This window comes from Larus michahellis, chromosome 1 (genome assembly GCF_964199755.1).
Source record: "Larus michahellis chromosome 1, bLarMic1.1, whole genome shotgun sequence".
Classification (NCBI taxonomy): domain Eukaryota; kingdom Metazoa; phylum Chordata; class Aves; order Charadriiformes; family Laridae; genus Larus; species Larus michahellis.
In genome coordinates, this window is record NC_133896.1 from 35,204,391 (window position 1) to 35,228,048 (window position 23,658).

The following is a 23,658-nucleotide window of genomic DNA, read 5'->3' on the forward strand; positions in this document are numbered from 1 at the left end:
TATGCATACTTATTTTGGCACAAATAGTTTCAACCCACCTTACCAGCCACCAGTAGTTGTGGCAGGTCCACACCCGCTCTTAGAAGCTGAACATATTTAACGCAGTAAATCCAGAGATACAAGTTTTAGTCAAATAAAGCTGCAGACATGCAACAGAAGGCACCTACATATGCAACATTCCATCTACAAACATAATTCACACTTTCCATTCTTCATACACTAATGTGGGTCAGAGACCACACGGCAGCATATTTTATTAAAAGTAATGTGCAAATTAAGATGCATGATACCTGCAAACAGCATGGAGTTTCCATTTGTAAAAAGGTACAAGTAACAGTACAAAATTAGAATGATTACTACTCATTTCAATAAAATGAAGTCTGACATAGAAATACATATGCTGTACTATTTACACCATTAATTTACAAAAGATATTATTTGCATAAAACAAAGCTATAAAATAATTAGAAATATAGTATTTTTTATAAGGAATGTTTTCCCTGTATAAAAATGTAGAGCATTTTTGGCAATTATGCTTTATTTGAATAAAAATGCATTTATTTGTTGTGAATTCATAGCATCACGTGGTTTCTTTCTTCCCTTCTTCCTTTCCTTCTTCCCTTTTTAAATAAAATTCCACACTGAGGTAGTAGTATGTCAAAATATTTCTTTGGTTCCAGAAATCAATGGTAGGTCCAAAAGGAGCTATGTATCCAAATCACAGGATTGGAAAGCTGAAGTCCTACAGTTTTCTAAGGACTGCTTGTAAGTATAAACGCTATTTTCTCCCCTAGGAACTGTCCTTTCCTTTCCATCTTCATCTGCCTCTGCATCGAAGTCCAGTGAGGCATGAGGATTATTATGGGAGGTTTTTGGTTGGCAATTTGCTGGCTGTCTACAACTTGAAAGAGAGTCCAGCTGAGGCCTCCATAAAGGCTTTCCAAATGTTCCTGAAAGACATCAAGTGAGTGAGTGAGTAAGTACAGACATACTGATGCTAACAGCTTTGTGTTTCACTAAGGGCTGCACGTTAGAATGCAAGCCAAGGATCGACACAAGCAAAAGCTCACCAAAGTTAGATTTTACTTAACTGTTATTTTACCCCTTAAAAGAAAACATCCGTGTGATCACAAGCCTAAGGCAAGATTCTGCCACCCGAGACATTAAAAACATTTCCAAAGTAAATGTATAGCCACACACAACTTCATTACTTTTGTTTTTATGACTACTCCCATGCCCATTTTTCTTTGGGGAGGGTGGTGAGGGGGGAGACGGACACACAGGCCAAATTGCAAACATATCACAAGACACTTTCTAATATGAAAGTCAGAACAGGGTCCCTGTTTTGTTCTTCGGTGAATGAATGGCACATAAAATCTGCCATACCGTTCAGCAAAAATAAATAAATGAAAAACCCCAACAGGTACAGGGTTATACAACATCTTCCCACTGTGCAATCTGAATGCTAAAATAATCTTCTTCTGGCTAGCATCTACCATTAATAATAAAGGTCCTGCCAGCCAAATTCTCCATTCACACCTGTTCGTCTCTTTGCCCACAACTGGCTAGAACAGATGTAGCCCAAAGAGAATGTGGCATTTCAGTTGAATCTTTATTAATAGTTACGTGGATTCACTAGCCAGAAAATAATTAGTGTGCCTGTCACTCTTCACCGTTGGGAAGGTGTTAGTGTCAACCTCTCTGCAAGAAGGGCCTTCTCTTTTTTCACTGAAGAAAGATATGGCCATCACAAGTCACCGTGTCTGTAAGTGACACTCAAAAGACTTATTTTCAGAAGACAATGTGCCATAGGCTGATTTTGAAGAAGTCTGGATTTATTAGTAACTTAAGACTACAATCATTCATAAATTTTACACCCAAAACCCATACTTCTAGTTTTGCTGAGTTGCTAGAAGCAAAGGTTTCAAGTAAAACTGTAATCTGAGATGTTACTAAAAATGGATTTGGACAAGGTCCATATTTGCATCAGTGATTTGCAGAGCAGTTTTGCTCCTAACACAATATGAAAGGATGAGCCTCACAGCACCAAAGTTACAAATGAATCCTGTCTTAAAAAAAAAATCCAAGCTGTGAATTTTCTAGCTCATGCATTAACAGTGATGTTAATGCCAGCTGTTTTCCTCATTGTGATAGTAGAGGCAAAAGGGGGGCTGAATTTGAAGATAGTGTGCCGAAGAAGTGAATCCACAGCTACAGACAAGAAATCTATGAAGTCTTCTTCTACAGCTACTGCCTGCAAGACTTAACCATAGGCTTTTTGAGTGAAGAGCGGTAACGATTATGAAGCATCCAAGGCAATGAAGATGCAACTTAGGTGGGGTAGCAGCTCAGAGAACTACCAAAAAAAAGTAGCTCTGCATAGATTTTTAGGGCAGAAATGGCAATCTGAGCCCTCGAGGCTAGATTAACTCCTGGGTATACCCACGTACAGTAGAACTACTTTCTGCAGGAGACGTGGTAAAGCCCTATCTGCACAGTCCCACCACAGTAACAGTGGCAGGCAGCCAGGAGAACGTGTGTAGACCCAGGGCCTCTGCCAGATGGCATGGCATCTGTAATGTTTTACAGTCTGAACATCTGGCTTTCGAAGGGGGAAAACTTCAGAGCTTGTACCTCTCTCCCCACCCCCTGAGAACAAAGAGCCCACTGATGCACATTCCCCCAGGTCCTCTCACAGAGCCAGCAGACCCAGGCCTTGATCAACCATGCTGACACACCAGTCGGGAGACAATCCATGGGACCAGGGCTGCACTTGGTGCTCAGATGTCACAGGGATGAAAACAGTATGGGAGTTTACACGCATTTTAAACCAGCCAACCAAACCAATACCCAAAACTTAAGGAGCTTCAAAGGTAAAGCAACGCTTTTCTCCTTCCCCCCACCTCTCCCTGCAATCTGGATTAAAATTCTAAACCCTGAATTAAAGTTCAGGAACTCTGCCTGGTTAAACCATGACAAACTCTTGTCATACGCACCATGAGAAAAGAAGATAAAGGAGGGGTAGAGAGGGCATTTTTCCACAGTGCCTTACTTTGATGGGCAAACAGTTCTGGCTCACTGTGTTATACAATGTATCCTCACACACTGGAGTTCAAGTCCCCCCACCTGCCCTGAGCACTCCTTGGGACCTCGCACACCTTTTGCCTCTCAGGCAAAACTTCTCGTTTGTCTGAAGTTTGTTAAGGTGTATTTAAGTAAGCATCCTAACGGTTATGGAAATCTGCCAGCTACATTAAGATAAAAGATAAGAATCACATCCCTGATGAGATTTTTATGTAAACATGAGCTATTAAGATCTTCTGGTAATCTGAACATGCTCATTATGCAGTTTTACTGTAATCCCTTTTCTGTTCATGACCTTCAAACATTTGGGACATCGTATCTAACGGTCCTTAGAAGTCAGGTTTCCCAAGAAGCAGAAGAGGGCTCACTGGACTGCCATATTTGACCTAAGGATTTCTTCGATGTATGTCGCACTGCTTCTGACCAAGCCTGAGGCTGCACCCTTTGTAACACAGGATAGGGCCCATCTCCTGGCTAACCCCTGGTAGGATCCTGATGGCACCCTGAGTTCTGGGGCATCCAACTGTCCTCATGCACTGCAATGGAGAGACAGTGAGTCTATGTGTACAGTTCAGTTGTGTGAGTCTTAAAAAAATAGATACTGCAGTATCACAAGTTACTCAGGGAGGAAGAAGGGGGAAGAAAACAAAAAGACATGAACACGTGCAAAAAGTCAAGGACAACTCTCAAACTGCCTTTCCTCAGCTACTTCCTGTCTCGTCTCTCCTCTCCTCCTTTCTGAAGTATTTATTTTCCATGTGCTGTATTATCTTACTAAATTCACAGACACTCGCAAAGAGAAGCCCATGCAAAATTGTACAAAATTAGCTTTTCCACAAGACTAGCTATATGAGCATCTAAACACTACTACAGAATTAATCCTATTAGGAGCAGGAAAGAAAAAGCTAAGAAATCAGTTTTGCTTAGTGTTGGAAGTAGGAAATGAGACAACAAAAATACCAGCAGCTTGAATAAAACCCAATAGGTAGAACATACCCATGAAAGTGCTGTTACTGATAATAGATGAGGGTTCCAAACTTCTGTTTAAATCAAATATGTCTGAGTTCAGACTTTTGCTTTTTAGTCCAGTTCCTTCATTTTGAGTATAAATGGAGTTAATCAATTTGCTACTTGTAGCCTGCATCCCAATTATGCCAACACACTGATCAAAGGGATCTTCCAGTGGAGGTGAGTATTGATAGCATTCCTTTTTCTTTAGATATCCAGACTCATAAGGGTCCAGGCATGCTGTTCTTTGGTCAGGACTGCAACCTAAAGAAAATGCAAAATTGTTTTTACATAGATTCATCATAGCAGAAGATCCAATTAGGACTAAAACTTCCCCCACCACCACTTACTTGCACTGTATGCTTCAAAAGCCTCAGAGCCATATGCGTTTCCTTTTAAATACAAAGTCCCCGAAGTCCCCAGATAGTGGCACAGGAACGGATCTGCAACGCCCTCCAAGTCTGTTTCACTGCCATTATCTAGATGGCAAATGCCTTAAAAATAAAATGGACATGTCAGCATATGGTCTTTTCATAAGCTTCAGCTTATGGTTTCCTGAGTAAGACGTGTTATTTTAAGAACCTCATCTGTTCAACTAAATTTCATAGTGTATTCAGAACTTGCTTAAGTTTAACCTAACCTTTTGATGAGAACTCCAATTCTAGCAAGTGTTCAATTAATTAGCTTGACAGAGAACGTGTCACACTTTGCTTTATTATGCGTTCCCTGGATAACAGAACAAACTCAATCACAGGGATGAAAACCAGGGACTCCCATCCTCTAAAGCACTGGAAGCCAGGCTCATGCTCTTTTTGGAGCACAGAGTGCTAGTGAGAAAGTCCCATGTGGAAGAGTCTGAGGGAGTCACTGGCTGCTCAAACAGCTATACTGACTTTCAACTTAATGGTTCCTGAAAGCTGTGGACATAGTCTGTGGTTCTTGCTCCACAAAGAGGCTGCTCCTCTCGCTACCCTACAGCTGCAGAACTCTCTCACCACTGTTCCATTCCCACCTGCCCCAACTCCTGACTGTATCTTGACCACAATCCCTTCCCAGCAAGGTGCCTTTTCTTCCCTAACCCAAGTATGTTGTGTATTCTCAGGGGCCAGACATATAAATATTAAGTACCGCAGCTTTTAACTTGCAGTCACCTTAAATCCTTTCTTCACTCTGACCTTAATGACTTTTGTAACATGAAAGTTTAATCACTTATATTATATTAAAGTTACACTGGTTTTACCACCTATCCCTCCATTCCATTACAATCATCCTTTTCAAGCTATAGCAGAGGAAGACGTGCTGTTTCAGTTCCCTTTGGACACTCTTGTTTTGGCAATGTGATCAGTTTAAACTTACCCCCGAAACCAGAGAAAAACGTCATGATTTAAGCAAAGATGTAACATCATTTGGATGAACGGAACCAAGTTTCTGTTACTATCTCATTGAAGCAATACCAAGCAATAAATCTCACACCCTCTCAAACTCCAGTGAAGATGTTTCTTTAGTGTTATTTCCATTAGTTAGAAAGACAATAGCTAAACTGTAGCTACTCAAGCAACATGGAAAATCTGCTTAACGGTTTACACCTACCGTTATTGTCCCTCTGCTGCAAGAAATACCCTCCCACGGAAGATGTGAGGAACTGATGGTGACTGCCATTTTCAGATGAACCATATCCATCCTGCCTTTCAGCCAGCGTCCCCTGGGACGACAGGTAACTTGGAATGTCAGCAGGCAAATTTGTTTCATCTGTGGGGAAGCAAAACAAACACCAAAGTCATCAGCATATCTTAGAGTTTGCAGAGCATTTTTAAACTCATGAGCAAAGTGCTGAAGGTAACAAGCAATTCATTCTTCTGACTCTGAGTCAGAGCACACAAGCGTTCCTACAATGAAGTCATCTCAAAGCAACCACAAACATTTTTTTCCTTTCCAAGGCAAACCTTCAGTTTACACACCTGTATTTGTGATGCTGCAATCTTCATTTCTCCTTCTGGTGTGGTAGATGATGACCACCCACACCAAGGAAGTGCCCACCACACAGCAAACCACAGCTATGATCACAATGCCAACCGTGGCCCATCCATCATCATCAAGTGATGGGGCAATGTTTTGAGGAGAATCACAGGTAGGAGTAGGAATTACATTAAGACGAATGTTGCCCCGCTCTGTTCCAAGTGTATTAGACATTTCGCAAGTGTATTTCCCAGCATCTTCTACATCTGTATCCACAATAATTAGTAACTGATTGCCTGCGGCAAAGAAATGTCTTTCTGTTACCACGAGAGGGCTGTCATCCTTAGTCCAGTTCAGTCGGGGTGGAGGGCTACCACCAGCAATACACTGCAAGACTGCAGTTTCACCTTTTGTTACAGTTCGATCCAGCAAAGGCCGCAAAAATGATGGTGTTTCTGAAAAGAAAGCATAAGCCTTATATTATAAATGACCTTGCAAGAATAGGAACATGTCCCTTTCCTTCACAGCTCAAGAGGAAAAGCTAAATTAAATGCATCAGTAAGGCCCAATGAAGCTTACTCTCATTCTCAGAAAAAACACATTCAAGGAATTTGAACTTAGAGCCTACAGTTTACTTGTCAATTGATCAGACCTATACGCTTGATTACCTTAGAAGGTAAAAAGGCCAAATCATACATGCTCAAGACTGCAGAGAACTAGATTAAAAATGGTTAACAAAATGTTAGGAAATCAATAGGTTAAACAAAATTTCCTGTCTCTAAACAAAAACAACAGCCCCCTTGCATATCAGATATTGTGTACACACAAATAACTAACTTTTATTATTTTGCATCATAATAGTGATTGTGTGTTGGAATACATGTTTCTAATCTATAACTTTGTGTCAATACAAATTATTTCAGAGTATTTTTATTTCTATACAGCACTTTCATAACGATACTATCTTTAATCAGTTGACGATTTTAAAGTGCTCAGCAATAGTTCTGTTCAAGATTATGCCACCAAGGACTGCCAGTGTCTTACCTAGTACTGTTAACGTTGCGTTAGCTGAAATGCTTCCAGCAGTGTTTTGAGCTGTACAGCTATAAACGCCTGTGTCCTCGATCTTTACATCAACAATGAAGAATACGTCATCTTCAGGCATGACATGCATGCGCCTCTTGCGCGCTGCAGGAAAATCTGTTCCACCGTCTTTCTGCCAAGCAATCTGTGGGACAGGATGCCCAACTGCAGCACATTCCAAACGTGCCATTGCCCCAGCACGAATGGTTAAGTCCATGGGGATCTTTGTAAATGAAGGCAGCACTAAAGAAAAGTTAGTGACAACAAAATGAATAAAGGAAACATACTTTTCCTTTTTTGTACAGCATATTCTTAAACGCTTCTTGGGCCTAAAAATGCGGGAGAAGCGTAAAACCTAAACTTATCACAGAATCACAGAATGGCAGGGGTTGGAAGGGACCTCTGGAGATCATCTAGTCCAACCCCCCTGCCAGAGCAGGGTCACCTAGAGCAGGTTGCACAGGAACACGTCTGGGTGGGTTTTGAATGTCTCCAGAGACGGAGACTCCACCACCTCTCTGGGCAGCCTGTGCCAGTGCTCTGCCACCCTCAAAGTAAAGAAGTTCCTCCTCATGTTTAGGTGGAACTTCCTATGCTCAAGGTTGTGCCCATTTACCTCTTGTCCTGTCCCCGCGCACCACTGAAAAGATCCTGGCCCCATCTTCCTGACACCCACCCTTGAAGTATTTATAAGCATTGCTAAGATCCCCCCTCAGTCGTCTTTTTTCCAGACTGAAAAGGCCCAAATCCCTCAGTCTTTCTTCATAAGAGAGGTGTTCCAGTCCCCTAATCATCTTGGTAGCCCTTTGCTGTACCCTCTCCAGCAGTTCCCTGTCCTTCTTGAACTGGGGAGGCCAGAACTGGACATCAGTAGCCAGCAAAGAGAAAGGGAAGGAGCTGTGAAGTATGTGAGACTGCCTAGATCAAAATCTCATTTCTGCTAACAGCCTCCTACGTGACCTTTCCATAGCACCTTGAAAGAGAGTATACGCTTACCTCCTCTATAGAAAAAATGTTTTCCCGTCTTGTTACACAGATTTTGTAAGATTTACTACAAATTGGGTCTGTTATTTGGTTTTTTGTATACTATGGTTCAGCAAAATGGGGCCAGATGTAAAACCAAACGGTGATTTTGGAACTAGATACATTTTAATAAATAATCACATCTTATTAAGGGATCTCCTAAAAGATGCAGATGATGAGAATGGAAAAAACTGTGTTTACATATCTTGATTAAAATAATTCTACTTTAAGTCCACAAGCAAAAAGTAACATACTTACTGTTTACTGTAAGTTTGGCTTTGACAGAGTAGGATGAACCAAAATGATTTGAAATAACACACTGGTATTTCCCTTCATTACTGAATTCAACATTGCGCAGCCGAAGGATGGTAGTGTACTCCATCACTTCACCGCCCTGTGAGCGGAGGTGTGCATAATTCTCCATTTCAGCATCTTGCAGTAATTCATTGTCTTTCTTCCATGCAAAAGTCATTGGGGAATCACTGCTGCTGGCTGCTGAACATACAAAACTCAAATTGGAGCCTTTGATTGCTGACTGTGTTTCTGGCTGGACAGTGATCTGTGGTTTAGGAAAATCATCTGCACAGAAAGGAGAAAAAGAAAAAGTAACACAGAGGAAGAAAAAAAACATATATGTGAGGCCCGAGGACTCTTTTAGAAAGAGTCTGAAAGCCTTGTTTTATATGTTTGAGAGACGAGTCAGGTAACTCTATAAAATGGATACACAATGCTTTCACTTTAAATTTCGCAAGCCTTAGGGCATTGAAAGTTGCCATATTTATGAGTTTATTGTGCAAAGTCATCTCTTATTGAAAGCACATTTAGAAGCAGACAGTGTGTACAGTTTGTTCAACAGCAGCACTAAAGAGGAGAGAACTACCCCCTGACATCCGTAAGAACTATTCTGAATGTCAGTCATGACGCCTACCCTTCATCTTTACAACACCTCAGGCTGCTGTGAGTTTTACTTTATTGAAAGCATAGTTCTTCTGCCATCAGAACCTGCAAGTTGAAGTCAAGGGTTTTCCCCAAACCCACAAAAACCAATCATGTACAAAAGTCAATGTTTCAGTGATTTGTGGCTGTTTGGTCCACCTTACAAACACAGCAGTGCTGAAGATCCCTTAAGCAAGGCAGCACACAAGATTTTCAAGAGATTAGTTTCTGGAGATCCTTTTACTATTGGAAAGTTACCTTCAAAGTGCCATTTTGTGAGTTTGCTTTCTGAACTATTTATTCTGTCATTTGCGTGTACATTGCATGTACAAAAAGGAATGGGCAATTAAATGCTTGGTCTCCCAAAACCAAAAGCCTTAGCATATTCCCAACTTTCAAGATGTCGCTTACCTCCCAACAATGACCCAGACCCAAACTTCACAGGCGCTGCAGTAAAAGCCCTGGGCCCTAAATACTCCTCCTTGCTGCAGACCCTGCCGGCACCACAGAGGGTCAGGTCTTACCTAGCCACTCTGCCTCCCTGTGTCTCATTTGTTTGGAAACAACATGCCAGGATCAAAGCGTTATTTCCTTGAAGAACCTCCACACTGCATGTTACAAAAGAAAATGCAATGTGCAGATAGCCTGACCATGAGCTGCCTGCAAGAACATTTGCAAGTCTGGAGCTGCGCTCCAGCACCAGGGCAACACGGATCCCCCAGTCTGGGACCCTACCCGTGGGCCTTAAGAATCTCCCAGGCCATTTGGTTTTCATGTTTCCTACCCATGCCTTAAGTCCTCCGTGACAAACTACACCATTTGCAAATTGAGTTGATACTTTCACTGACTTTGCACAGGGATAACTAAGTAAAACACTGTAAATACTTAAATCAGGCTTGTGAAAGGACCAGAGAACATACTTCATTCTGGTTTAGTTGTGTTATCAGTGGAATAATAAAATATTTAATAAAATAATAAAATTTTATTTTATTATTTATTATAACAAAATAATAAAATCTTAATTATTTGGCAGAAAGGGGGGATGAAAAAGTCACTCAAGCAGATACTATGGAATACAGAACACCACTCTAGGATAAGACTGGCAATGTATTTTGTCACAACAGAATAATTTGAGAGTATATTTGAATACATGTATCACAGAAACACACACACATTTATATACACACAGATACATAAACACATATACACACAGACGCATACACTCTTTCTGAGAAATATATTTCTCATTTTATAGAAGCCACTTGACTACTATGTAAGAGAAAATAAGCTATTCATCACCTAGATGGTACTATTTTAGCATCACTATATTAACTTGAAGTAATTAATACAGGTCCAAACAGCATCTATTCCAATTTTCTTCCACAGTTATCTTCATCACAGAAACGTCTCGTGGTTTGTTTCAGCTTGAAAGGTGTGATCTTAGGAAGCACAAATTACACACACTTTCTGGTGGGTTTTTTTTTTTTTAGTTTCATAGACACGGAACCCTTGTCCAACATGTGCTTTCCTTTAAGAAATTTAGGATGACTCCCTCCTATCTCCTAGATGTTTTCAAAAAAGTAACTTGGCACGATTTGGAGGATTTATACACTCATATAATTTGTATGTAACAGATTATTTATTTTAGTTTCAGACAGGACTTAACACACTACTCTTGAAAATTCCGTAAAAGCCAAAGTAGCCATTGTAAACTTACACGGCAAAGTGTATATACCCCGACGTCTAGTGATGGCACACTTTTAGGATTTAATAAACAGTGAAACATTCATTGATTGCATTAAGGGATTCTAGTTACTTCTGCATGACAATTACTTTACATATTACAGGTAACAACTTACTCTCAGTACACCCCTTTTTGCTAACATATCTTTAAGGGTTTGAAATTAATTCATTAAAAATGTCATTCAGCAGATAAAAGAAATATCACCATCCCCTGTGGTTTAACAAATAAGAGATATATATTTAAATCCCACAATTTAATTTCTTGCCAGAATGAGTTTCTCATAAATAAGGAACTATATTTCATATACACTCCATTAGCTATCGAGTAATCTGTAATTTCCTGCACTACGTCAACTTCTCCTTTTCAGCAGTACCTAGATTACACACTCTCTACTCGTTATTTAACATTAATATATTAAACATTTGGCTGCTAATAGGAAAGGAGAAAACAACATTTTTGTACACCATTGTATATTCTGTGCCTGCTTTCACACTGAAAAAAAAGGTATATGTGGCAACAGCAAAAATTAACGAGTCTTATTTGCTATGAGAGGAAAGTTACTGAAAAGAAAAATAAAATGTATACAACAAAAATACATGGAATCCAGTTAGCTTTTAATTTCCTGATATTTTCAAAGTTCCCACTTAATGTATCAGAGCACTCAAACACGCATCTTTACTCTGAATGCTTTGCTTCACTTTGCTTTAAATAGGGAATGTAACATATAGGTGATAGTGAATGTTACTAAACACACAGAGAAATTTCATTTTTACGGTGGATGCTATCACCTCTAATTCTCAAGTCTTAAAGTAAAAATATCTGGCATACTAAACTATAAAATATCCGTAGCAGAACTGTGGTAATCAGATGTTTTAAAATACAGTTTACATACAGGGAGTAACTTACATGGTCCAAATAATTTTTAAAGTAGACAACAAGGACATATTAAAAAAAAGATCAGAGCTGAGGCCAGTATGGCTATTTTACCTTCAAATTTTCTCAGCTCTGGAATAACCTCAAGACTGATGAAGTATGAAAATAATTTAGAAATAATCAAAAGCAAGAATTGCATCTTAAGGTTGCCAAAATGTGCCTCACTTAAAAATTATAGTTATCTAAACAATATCCGTCTTTAAATCAAGAGGCATATAGATTTACCACCACAAGCTGTTCAGCTTTCCCTTGCATGCTATGCTATGTACTATGTAAGTAAGTTGTACATGAAATAAAAGTCAGAAAACCGCCACTCCCCGTCTTGTACAAAGCCACAGGCCTTGAGCATCTACATCACAGTTTGGGACCAGAGAAGGAAATGTTAACAAATACTAAATTCTCTCCATTGCATCAGAGAACTCAAAATATATCAAAGAAACCACAACAAAAATCGATGCATTCAGCAAAATTTGTTCCATGGAATGAGGAATAGAGGCTATACTCACCACAAACAAAAACATCCAGGCTGACAGCAAAAATACTTCTCCCTTTTAGCAGCTGAGGATGGGCACAACTGGCATTTACAAAGCTCTGAAAGTTGTTCTCTGACATCCACTGTGGGAGCCATTTTAACTGGCAGTCACACAAGAGACTTGACGTGTTTAAGTGCCTAAGAAAAAGCAATTACATTCAAACCCTGTTTGCTTAGGTTTTTTTCTGTTTGTAATACAGATCTATATAAGCACACGTCAGTAACAAAATTAAACTTTTAGGCTAAATACATATATCACAAGAGAAATAAAGCAATATTATTTAGCTCAGATGTGGCGACACCACTGTCATGATTCCTACATTCTACAAAGCAGACATGTTATCCTGAAATCCCAGCTTTTGCTACAAATACGAGTCCAGGCAGTCAGGCACGTTTGCAGTGTCTTGGGTACAAAACTACAGTCAGCAGTAGGACACACGGAATGGGCAGGCCGGAGAACAGTCCAGAAGGGAGGCACTCTGGAAGCTAACATCAAAAACTTCCAAGACTATTTCATTCCCTCATTTCCCTTTCAGTCAGACTATATCTTGGGGAAAATATTTAAAAAGGGGAGTGGGGAGATGAAGAATAGTCAAGTGTTGAAATAACAAGTGCAGACAGAGCTAGTTATCAGCTTACCTAACCTATGCAAATAGCTACATTCACAGAGGGGAAAAAAATAAGAAAGCAAAGGGATATTCTGTAAAGCATCTAGAATCAGGAGCTGAAGTAGGAAGAGTTCACAGTTTTGGCTGAAAACTCAGAATCACCCTTAAAAAAACGTATGAAAAACCACAGTCAGTAATAAATTTCCTCTCTTCAAATCTTACCTGTTCTTGGAAGAAGAGCAAAAATAATTTATGGATCCAGGGAAAGAAACAGCTTTAAAGATAAATGAAGAAATACCAATTCTTGATTTTTCTTGAGGAAAAGGAAGACTGTCTCTGTGAACTTTTTTCACACTGCATGGATAAAACCTAGGGATGCCAGCTCACCAGTTCATGTTGAGATGAAACAGGTCATCTTTCACTGAAATTCTAGGGACATTCTTGTTACTCTTAGGAGACAGAGAAACCACAGCATTTTTTGCTACTCTGATGCAGTAGGTATCTGTCATATTATTTTCAGACTTACTCTCTAGGGGCCTCAGAATAAAATTACTAGATGGAAATTTATACTAAATAATCTTACTTCTGGGAAAGTACTTTCTATCGTCTGTCTACATCTTCCTCAGACGTAATGGATGTCCACCAGGTGTTTCAAGAAAAATACAGAAAAAGACCCCGGCAAGCACTGAATAGTTATTTCATTGAAGTGTTCAGAGTCTGGTATCTTGTCGCATCTTGCACCTCCTGGAGCAGTGCTAGCCTGTCATTCCATCACTCTTCAAATCATCTACATCAGTCCCTAATTCTCAGCACTGTGCTCCCCACTGCTTCTCTTGTGACAAATCTAGCAATTGCCCTGCAACTGGCTGAGTGAGCTCGGCAAACTAATCCAGCAATACAACCAGATCCAAACCAAGGAAGAGGGAAGGCACAAAACGCCTGGCTGTGGGTAGAAGAATGGCTGCTGCTTTCTAGAGCAGCCGCAGCTGCATCAGGATCTCGGTAACATCAAACTGAATTCAGAGATAACCAAATATTGCCTAGATACGAGAAAGAAATATTTTACAGTGTGAACAATCATAGTGGAACAATCTCCCCAGGGATGTGGTGGAGTCCCCAGCACTGGAGGTTTTCAAGACATGAATGGACAGGGTGATAGATAATCTCGTCTAGGCTCCTTTTTCCATGAAAGGTTGTACCAGATGACCTTCTGAGGTTCCTTCCAACCTGGGCTGTTCTATGATTCCATGAAATATACAAGGCTCCTTCTTACATTCTCTACGGCGCTCAACATGGAGTAATATTGTAAGATTAAGAAGAGAGCCAGCTGCTCGGTTGATAGTTGACAGGAGCCTGGAGAACACAAATGAAAAGCACCAGGTGGTTTCTACTCATAATGAGAGCAGCATCTTTTTGTTATTCTTTATAACAATCCACAGAGCAGCTCAGGACAACAGATCTGACTAGAAAAGGCTGATATTAATAGAGGAGACATTAAGATATATGCAAGAGAGGGTGCTGGAGAGGGTGCAGCAGAGAGCTACCAAGATGATTAGGGGACTGGAACACCTCTCTTATGAAGAAAGACTGAGGGATTTGGGCCTTTTCAGTCTGGAAAAAAGACGACTGAGGGGGGATCTTAGCAATGCTTATAAATACTTCAAGGGTGGGTGTCAGGAAGATGGGGCCAGGATCTTTTCAGTGGTGCCCGGCAACAGGACAAGAGGTAATGGGCACAACCTTGAGCACAGAAGTTCCACCTAAACATGAGGAGGAACTTCTTTACTTTGAGGGTGGCAGAGCACTGGCACAGGCTGCCCAAAGAGGTGGTGGAGTCTCCGTCTCTGGAGACATTCAAAACCCACCCAGACGTGTTGCTGTGTAACCTGCTCTAGGTGACCCTGCTCTGGCAGGGGGGTTGGACTAGATGATCTCCAGAGGTCCCTTCCAACCCTATGATTCTATGATTCTAAGAGGAAGAATTAGCTGCGCTCAAAGGGAACAGTGACAGCATTTTTCTGAGTTGATCAACAGAAAAAGAGGGTAAGCGGAGAAAAAAAATAACAAACCAAAAACTCACTAGAAGAATACATTCTTCCTAGTGACTTCTTCATGACTTCTCTGAAGATCTGCCCCTTTGCTACTACAGGATAGAAGGACCCAATTACAACCACTGACAACCAGGTCTTTACAAAAGAATTACAGCACTGCATTTCACTGGTCCAGTAAGCTTTAGCTCAGTGATAGCACTACTGATCTTATAGCACATTACATCAAAGTCTCCCTTATCTAATACCTATTAGAGATCAGCCAATTTAAAATAAGGACTCTAGACACCAAATGTAGCAGAAAATGAACGCCTCCTATCCTACACTATCTCACTTAAATACAGTGATCACATAAAAAAATAAAAAAACCCAAAGCACTGACATACCCTTTTTACGTGACTTCAGAGAGATTATCATGGGAGTTTTATCACTGCATCAGGCAACATCTTACAAGGCTTTTATTTATACATTTATATGGATAGATATATTTAATAGAGGTGATGTCTTTAGATAGAAACTTACAATTCTTTGAGTTTCTTCATTTGTGAAAATGCATTTCCTTGCACTGACATAATTGCATTGTTACTTAGATCTCTAGGGAAAAAAAAAAAGAAAAATAACGTTAGAGGAGGAAAGAGTAATTTATTAAATTGAATGTATTTAAGACTCAAAGAACGTTTTGCTACACTAGTGATATACAAAGGATCACCCTGCTCAAAAACTAAAAAGACAGAATTAAGGAGTTTTATAGCATGCTTAATACACAAGGCTTTCTACATTAACTGCAAAATTCATATTCAGCATAAGTCCAAAATAAAAGAACCTTCTCAAGATCACAGTAGCAAACAGGGGTAAGTGTATTTCATTCAAAGTCATAAGTAAAGCTTATTAGTCCTACTTTTATTTCAATTAGTAGCAAAATTCATATTTTGCAATGTTGGGTTAAATGTAAACTTCTACTACTTACAGGTGTTCCAGTGCATCCAAACCAGAAAATGCTTTCTTTGTGATGGATCTAATCCTGTTTCCTTGGAGTATCCTGAAAAACATAAGCACACGATGCAAAACAGATGCAATAAAATAGAAGCATTTTTTGAGCTAAACAGCTGCAGTTTTGGCATTTATTTCTAAACTGCAACTAATATTCACTATTCAGCCTTCCCCAATGCAGCAAAACATCTCACCTCTAAAATATAGTAATTTATTCCCCTTGAGTAAGCATCTCGATTTTACAATGATTTTAGAAGACATTTAATGTGTACAATTCAGTGATATGAATTATCCTAAACATATACAGATAAGCATCTTTTTATTTCATCAATGTGCATTTGAAAATTTCAATGCAATGAAGCCACTTCCATTGGATGCTGCATTACTTCATCCAAGACTATCCCTGTCATTATGCCTTTGTCATATAATGCACTTACTACTTTCTATTACAGGAAACCCTCATTCTTTGAGAAATGTTTCCATATATAGTAGTAATATTTAAAATATTTCAGATTAGTTTGACTTGAAAAATCTGGAATTTCTTTTATAGAAAAGGAACATTTTATAGAGAACAAAATAGTAAGGGAGAAAAAAAAAATCACCTCAGCTATGGAAAATACATCATCATTAAGTGTTGGGTTTGTCTCTTGAAACACACATAACCTAAGCTAATTTTCTTTAAGGAATGATGAGATACAAATATTGTAGCAATACTCACAGCTTCTTAAGTTTATCTAGGCCAGAGAAGGCACCATTCATATCTTCAATAGTCCATGATATTTCATTGTTTTTCAGATCCCTATTTAAGGAGGGAGAGGAAAACAAACCACATGAGCTATTAAAAAGAACAAGGTACATACTTCTTCAAGAGCATATATAGTTTAAAACAATTTCTGAAATAGCTTTCTAGTATGCTGGGTTTTGTTGGTTTGAGGGGGTTTTTTTTGTTCGGTTGTGCTTTTTGTTTTGTTTTTTTTTTTAGCGAAGCATCTCCTGATTACCCATTTCATTTCAATTTTAATGAGAGACTTTGAAGACTATTATTACTTTTTCCACTGATAATTAAAAAGATCATGAACCTAACAATTTTAAGAATCATTAGAAAACAAACCCACATTCCGGTACAAGGGTATTCAGATACAGATTCAAACACTGTCATAAGAAAAGGAGCATCATAGGAGGAAAAAGATCAACTGTTGCCCCTTCAAAACAAAATATACTCACGCCTTTATAAGTTCGTAATATTAACACACAGAGAACACAGAGATTTATTAATAAGTGAATCATTTTTACATCCTACAATATCCACAACAATAACTTAATTATCTGTGAAGCATAAAGAGATTATAGAGATTTGTGAAAAGAATGGTGTGTCAGCAAAGAATCAACAGGGTAGGGCTAGAAGAGAAAAAAAAATCTAGGAGGAAAGTGTAACACAATTCCTAGACACTTCACAAGTCTCTGAATTCCTCTCTTTATGATCTATACGTTTCTGTATACTTAAAAACCGTAGCATACACCCCTCTGAATTGTATCTTTGCTAGATGCCCAAAGTGCGAGTATGTAAACAAACCCCTGAAAGTAAAATACTAGCACCCTTTCCAAAGCCTAGAAGAAACGGCAACCATGTCATTCGTCTGGCTAACAGATGGGTCAATGGTACACAACTGGAAGATTTTAATGAAGCGGAATATATTTAGATTCATTTACTTCTTTCTTCCCCCTTCCATTAGGAAATGCTATTTCAAAAAACGCTCAAATGCTTAATTGAGCAATTGCTCAGTCACGACAAGCGTCAGCATCCGTAGTAATACACAGTTTTGAGTTTTGTCTTCTTATTTCTACCACAAGGGAAAATATTGATTCGATTAAGACACAACTATGATCCAGACCCTTAAAGCTGTGGGGAGCAGTTCTGCTTGCTGCCTTCGAATGGAGACATGCCTTTTCCATAATAATGCTTCTGAAAGTTCGTTATCGTAATCACCACCATCTATTGTGCACAGCCTTAATGAAAGAGGAAGTCCTCCCTCTCCTAACTATTCTGAAAAAAAATCCTACCGTAAGAAAAACATATGCTGATCTGGGAAATTAACGAAAGGTTCCTGCATATTTCATAAGAAAAAAAAAAAACACAAAAACAAACCTATAAACACTGAGGGTTTTTCTTAAGGTTTTTGACCTTAAAAATCGAGCTTGTCAACTTACAGAGTCTGCAGACTGGAAAGTCCCCGGAAGGCACAATCAGCAATGTAATTTACTTTGTTGTTTCCAATGTACAGTCCAACCAGCACGCTTAAACCAACAAAACTTGAATCATCTAACCTTGCTAAGTGATTGAACGTCAAATCTCTGCAAATTCAAGGAGAAAATGTATTTTAATGTTTATGCTGCAGTGCATATTACTCAGTTCAACCCAGGTGAATGTTCAGGGGGAGAAGATGTTTCTTCCCTCACAACTATCACAAAACCTACTACAGTATTGTTGACCACACAGCTTGTGTATCATTTCTGATAATTCGCAAATTACTGCACAATTAATTTCTTTCATTTGAAAATGACTGTGTTACAGCTCTAGTACAACTGCCACAGTGAAATGAAGCAGTCACGGTTGGCTTCAACTTCTTTCAACAAAATAAAACTGTCCCACATACAAAAAAGTTGTTGTCACCTTGGAAACTTTGTTATGAAAAGTTCACAGATCAGTGGTAAGAAGTTCATGCTTTGGCATGTACCCGGCTTTCAAAACTGGAATAGAATAAAAGCTACTCACAGCTCACTGAGTTTTTGGCAAAATTCCCAGGCATCAGGACTGATCCTGCTGATGGCATTTTGGCTGAGATGGAGTTGCTGCAGCATCAGCAAGCCATAAAGCCAGCCTTTGGTTACCTCTGTTAAGTTGTTATGGTCCAGCTGCCTACAAACATTCACAAACACAAACAGATAAAAAACATAAGGTTCAGAAACTCAGTGGCGTGCGTGCTTTGCCATGAGTCCACATCTGACTTCATGATACTGGCTAGATAGCTGCAGGCTTTATTTACATTTAGAGTTGTATGCATGCATTCAGAATGTGCCGTCCTACACATTCACCAATGGCTCCTTGCTGCTTTTCAAACCATACAATTCAAAAACATCTTTAAATTTTATGAAGCAATTCTATTCATTTTGCGCAATTGTACTTAACATGTTTTCAGCAGAATCTTATCAGCAGAAAGTTGATACTCACAAGACTTCCATGTTGGTTAATCCCCAGAAAGCGCCGTCCATGAGCCTAGTAACCCCGTTTCTCTGCAGCTTTAATGATTTCAAAGCTGGAAGTCCTTGGAAAGTAAGCCCATCTATTTTTTTAATTTTGTTGCGATTCAGTTCCCTGCATCAATAAAATTTATAGTTACAGCACGGTAAGTTTACCTGCATGCCAGTAACCTTTCTTCCCTCTCTGGAAACAAACCTTATTTAAATGCTCTTTGTTTAAATGTCTAAATGTTTAAATGCTTAAACACATAAAACAACAGAGACAAGATGTAATAAAAATCAAATATTTTACTGTAACACATTATGCTTAACCATGCTAACACTGTTCTGCCTTTCTGATACTGAGGACGAGTACTTGGTAGCTCCTTGATTTTCAGATTTAAAGAATCCTCATAGACCTAGAACATCATGGTTAGTTCTGTTTGCAAATTCAAAAGTGGAAGTAAGTTCCTGGTGTTTATCCAGCAGTAGAGCCATTAAGGGTAGCTTATAATTGCAATCAATAATCAGTCAGAAAGTTAAAATTTTTAGTTGTGGTAACTGGGCAAAATTAAATACCCTGGCTGATCCCTTTCTTTCTTAATCTGCAGTTAAGCATTCATTACACATTCCTCCCTCATTCTCCACAACTAGTTATGAACAGGTCCTTCCTTCTTTCTCAAGCGGTCTTGACACTCTCCCTTCTGCCACTACACACCCCCCCTTGTAGGTCAGAAGCTGGGACCCATGCGTATCCGTAACTCCTGGAAGGGAGTTATAAGGCATAACTAGCCAGAGGGCAAGCTGCGGTGACAGTAGTACTCAGTATTTTCTGTTTTCCTGCTCTCCGCAACACTGTCTTGGTTTTGGTCCTTTTTAACTCCAAACCCTGCACAAACCCCAAGCAGCTTTGCGACTTTCTGAGCTATGTGAAAACAGAAGTCACACAGGCACAAAGAACAATGTTAACTGTTTTTATAACAGCTAATTTTGAAATATCATTTGTTAAATTAACAGTTATATCGATAAACAATATATAGTATAAAGAGATAGGATTAGACAATACTAAGAAAAGGCCTTCATACAACAATGAGTAATCATTTGAAGACATATCAACCTTCAAGAAGATCTATCAACCTGCATCCTACCAAACCAAGAGGAACCCTCTCCTTTCAAAACTTACTTCCCCATATCCTGATATGAACTCTACCTGATAACAGATACCCGATAGAGAACACTACTCGTCCTGTGTTTATGTGTATAGGCAGTGAAGAACATTCAGTGAGATCAGCCTTCAGTTCTTCCCCACTCCTCCTCTGAACACTTCTTCCAGGTGGTAACACAAATTTTTGACCTTCATTGCAGATTAGCTACCTAACATAACTAGGTCAGCATACTGATTAAACTGTGAACGAGTAGAACTCTTTCAGGCAAGAATATCACCAAATTCCAAAATTTCAGATAAATCTGAAGATCTGAAAGTCTACTAAGATCGTTAACAAATCCTGAGATTTGCAGGACTGTTCTCATTCTCTTTACTGAGGCTCACATCAAACTCTTCCTGCATTTGTATACAGAAAAGATACAGTCACTGTTTCCAGATGTGTCAAGCATCCTAACACTTCAGTGTTCTTATAACCTTTCACTTTCAAGGTTAACCTAAGAAACTTGATCATTTTTAACTCTTGACTATCTAATATGGAAAATAATTATTCATGATTTGACAAAGCGCAGTCCTGGCCCATCCTCTTGTCAACTTCCTGCACTCCATGTTTTCAAAAAAAAAAAAGGAGGAAAAAGATATTTTATTTCCCCATCCTCTTCCATATTAAATAACTTTATTAAACATTTATAGACAGCATTGTATCAGCAAGGCTGAAGGAGGTCTGTTTGCTCAAGCATATTGCTTATTGTCACATCTTCTGAAAGCAAATTAGTTCCCTTCATTTCACTGTGAAAGCAACAAAATAAATAAGAGACTGCTGTAGTGAACTACGTAAGTTCACTTAGTATTTTTCCAATGCCTTCTTACAGGAATGCTATTACCCCTTCTCCAGCCTTTTTTTTTTTCTTTTAATAGGCAAACACAATTTTAAGTACAAAGACTATTCACATCTCACCAATATATACGACTAGTTTTGTTCAGTGCAAAGCTGCAGTTAGTAAGGGTTGTAGTAATATGTTTTCTGTGTCTGTCTCACTCTGCCTCTGGTTAAATTAAAGGTTAAAGTTCAAGCACTGCCAGTGCTTTGGAAAACCTGAAAACAATTAGTCAATTGTAGGTTGCACTTACAGGTGCTGCAGATGGGAGAGTTTAAACATCTTTTGAGGGATTGCTGAAATTTTGTTCCTGTTCAGTTTCAATACTTGAAGTGTGGTAGACAAATTGTCAAAGGTACCAGGCTCCATGGAGGTTATTCGGTTACTGTTAATGTACCTGTTGAAACAATGTCTAGAAGGTTAAATTTACAGTTATTTAATAAATTCTTAATACCAAGTAGTGAAACACAAAGCTCTTGCGCTGCCTACTCCTTGATAAATGGAATTTCATTTATCATATTAATTAGAGTTCTTGACAGCTCCATCTATGGTCAAATAGTATTTCACCACCAACATTTTGCTCTACTCTGCAGGAGTGTACTATTAGCAGAAGATAGCATTTTGCAACCCCATTGCTTTATTCTCACTCAGTATAGCTCTAGCATTGCAGTATTACTGAATAAAGATTAAGATAGATTCAAAAAAGTCCACCAAACCCCATGTAACTCAAGACAAGCACAACCATGGGGAAGAGGAGGCTGAGGGGAGACCTCATTGCCCTCTACAACTACCTGAAAGGAGGTTGGAGAGAGGTGGGTGTTGGCCTCTTCTCCCAAGTGAATAATGACAGGACCAGAGGAAATGGTCTGAAGTTGTGGCAGGGGAGGTTTAGATTAGATATTAGGAAGAATTACTTTACTGAAAGAGTGGTCAGGCCCTGGAACAGCCTGCCCAGGGAGGTGGTTGAGTCACCATCCCTGGAGGTATTTAAGAAACGTGTAGATGTGGCACTTCAGGGCATGCTCTAGTGACAGGGATTGTAGGGGTTTTTTTCGTGTGTGTATGGTAGTGATCTCGAAGGTCCTTTCCAACCATGAAGATTCTAGGATTCTGTGATTCTATGATTTTGTTACATAATTATTTCTCTGAAGAGACACATCTATTTGTTTAATCTCAAGATAATGACCTCCACTTTTTATGAACTAAAACATCTCACTGCAACAACTCATGTATTCAAATTAACAGCTTATGTTAAAATTCAACTGGTCAGAGTGGGAATAAATATTGAACGTATGTCTAATTGAAAGAAGATTTAGTACCTTAACAAACAGCTGCCAATCTGAGTTTTCCAATAAGTTTTTTGAAAGTAACCTGAAAGAAATAAAGTAAGACTAAGTTTTACTTACAGATACTTGAGCTGTAATGATGGAAATGATGATATTTTTAGCTCTGATATGTTGTTGTTGCTCAAGTCCAAAGTTTCTAGACTCTGAAATGGCTTCAGATGTTCAGACAAGACGTTGGCAATCCTGTTACTGGTCCTGAAATTTAAGGACAGTAGTCAAAAGACTGTAATTTCCAGAGTAAACACTTGTTAACAACTCATGACTGACGAAAGTTAGTTCTAAATTCCCCCACTTGAAATAACTTCTAGTTAAAGAAAACCTATAAAGTATGTTCTCTAGACATAACATTCATTTCTAGCCATCCCAAATCATAAATTGAAATGCTCTAAATAAATGTGTTCATCAAAATTTCTTAAAACCTATTCCCAGCAAACAAGATGAAAAAAATTGCATTATAATCCAATTACTGCAATTCATGGCTCTTAAAACAAGATGTAAAACTCTATGATCATCTATTTCTGAACCGTAGAAATATCTGGTATTTTCATTGAACAGTATGTCACAGTACTGTAATGCAATGAGATTAGAGTTGTTTTCTATTTTAACCAAATTAACATCATAGTAGCTAGACATTGTGTTTTGTTTTTTTTTTAAATCCTATAGCATGAAAATCAGACTGAATTTCCAGTAAGAGAGAGCTAGATTAGAACAGATAGATGACAGTGTGCTCCCTCAGAAAGATTTTGCAATTACATTTTGCAATTAATCTAATTTTGCAATTACATTTAGTATTTCATCCTATAGATTTTTCTGGTGAGTTAGCAAAGAATAAAACTTCTGCTTATTACAGCTCATTGCAGAGGTTCTGGACTTCGTGTCTGGTCAAACTTCAGCTAAGCATCATACCCATTTCCACAACAAAATCTGTGCAACTGTTTAAAGGCACGGCTATCCTAGTCTACTATAAAGAACACCCCTCTTCTGTCACTTCTAATGAAATGCACTTTTTCCAGCAATCCTATTTCATGTTCATACTCAGCAACCTACCAGTTTTTCCATTGCAGTTGCATAATATACAGAATCATACAAG

General features: G+C 38.8%; 1 protein-coding gene across 1 annotated transcript in view; it reads right to left on the reverse strand.

Moving 5' to 3' along the window:
• Window positions 1-215: 215 nt before the first annotated feature.
• Window positions 216-23,658, reverse strand: part of LRIG3 (leucine rich repeats and immunoglobulin like domains 3) — a 45,049-nt gene continuing 21,606 nt past the window's right edge. The window contains exons 4-19 of the mRNA XM_074570074.1: window positions 22,629-22,763; window positions 21,476-21,619; window positions 19,175-19,318; window positions 18,719-18,862; window positions 18,154-18,297; window positions 16,664-16,744; window positions 15,923-15,994; window positions 15,478-15,549; window positions 12,274-12,437; window positions 8,413-8,733; window positions 7,093-7,374; window positions 6,051-6,503; window positions 5,683-5,841; window positions 4,443-4,586; window positions 4,081-4,356; window positions 216-950 (exon numbers count right to left, since the gene is read on the reverse strand). Of these exons, the coding sequence (XP_074426175.1) occupies window positions 706-950; window positions 4,081-4,356; window positions 4,443-4,586; window positions 5,683-5,841; window positions 6,051-6,503; window positions 7,093-7,374; window positions 8,413-8,733; window positions 12,274-12,437; window positions 15,478-15,549; window positions 15,923-15,994; window positions 16,664-16,744; window positions 18,154-18,297; window positions 18,719-18,862; window positions 19,175-19,318; window positions 21,476-21,619; window positions 22,629-22,763 (2,980 nt within the window). The 3' untranslated portion in view covers window positions 216-705. The remainder of the gene's footprint in view (window positions 951-4,080; window positions 4,357-4,442; window positions 4,587-5,682; window positions 5,842-6,050; window positions 6,504-7,092; window positions 7,375-8,412; window positions 8,734-12,273; window positions 12,438-15,477; window positions 15,550-15,922; window positions 15,995-16,663; window positions 16,745-18,153; window positions 18,298-18,718; window positions 18,863-19,174; window positions 19,319-21,475; window positions 21,620-22,628; window positions 22,764-23,658) is intronic.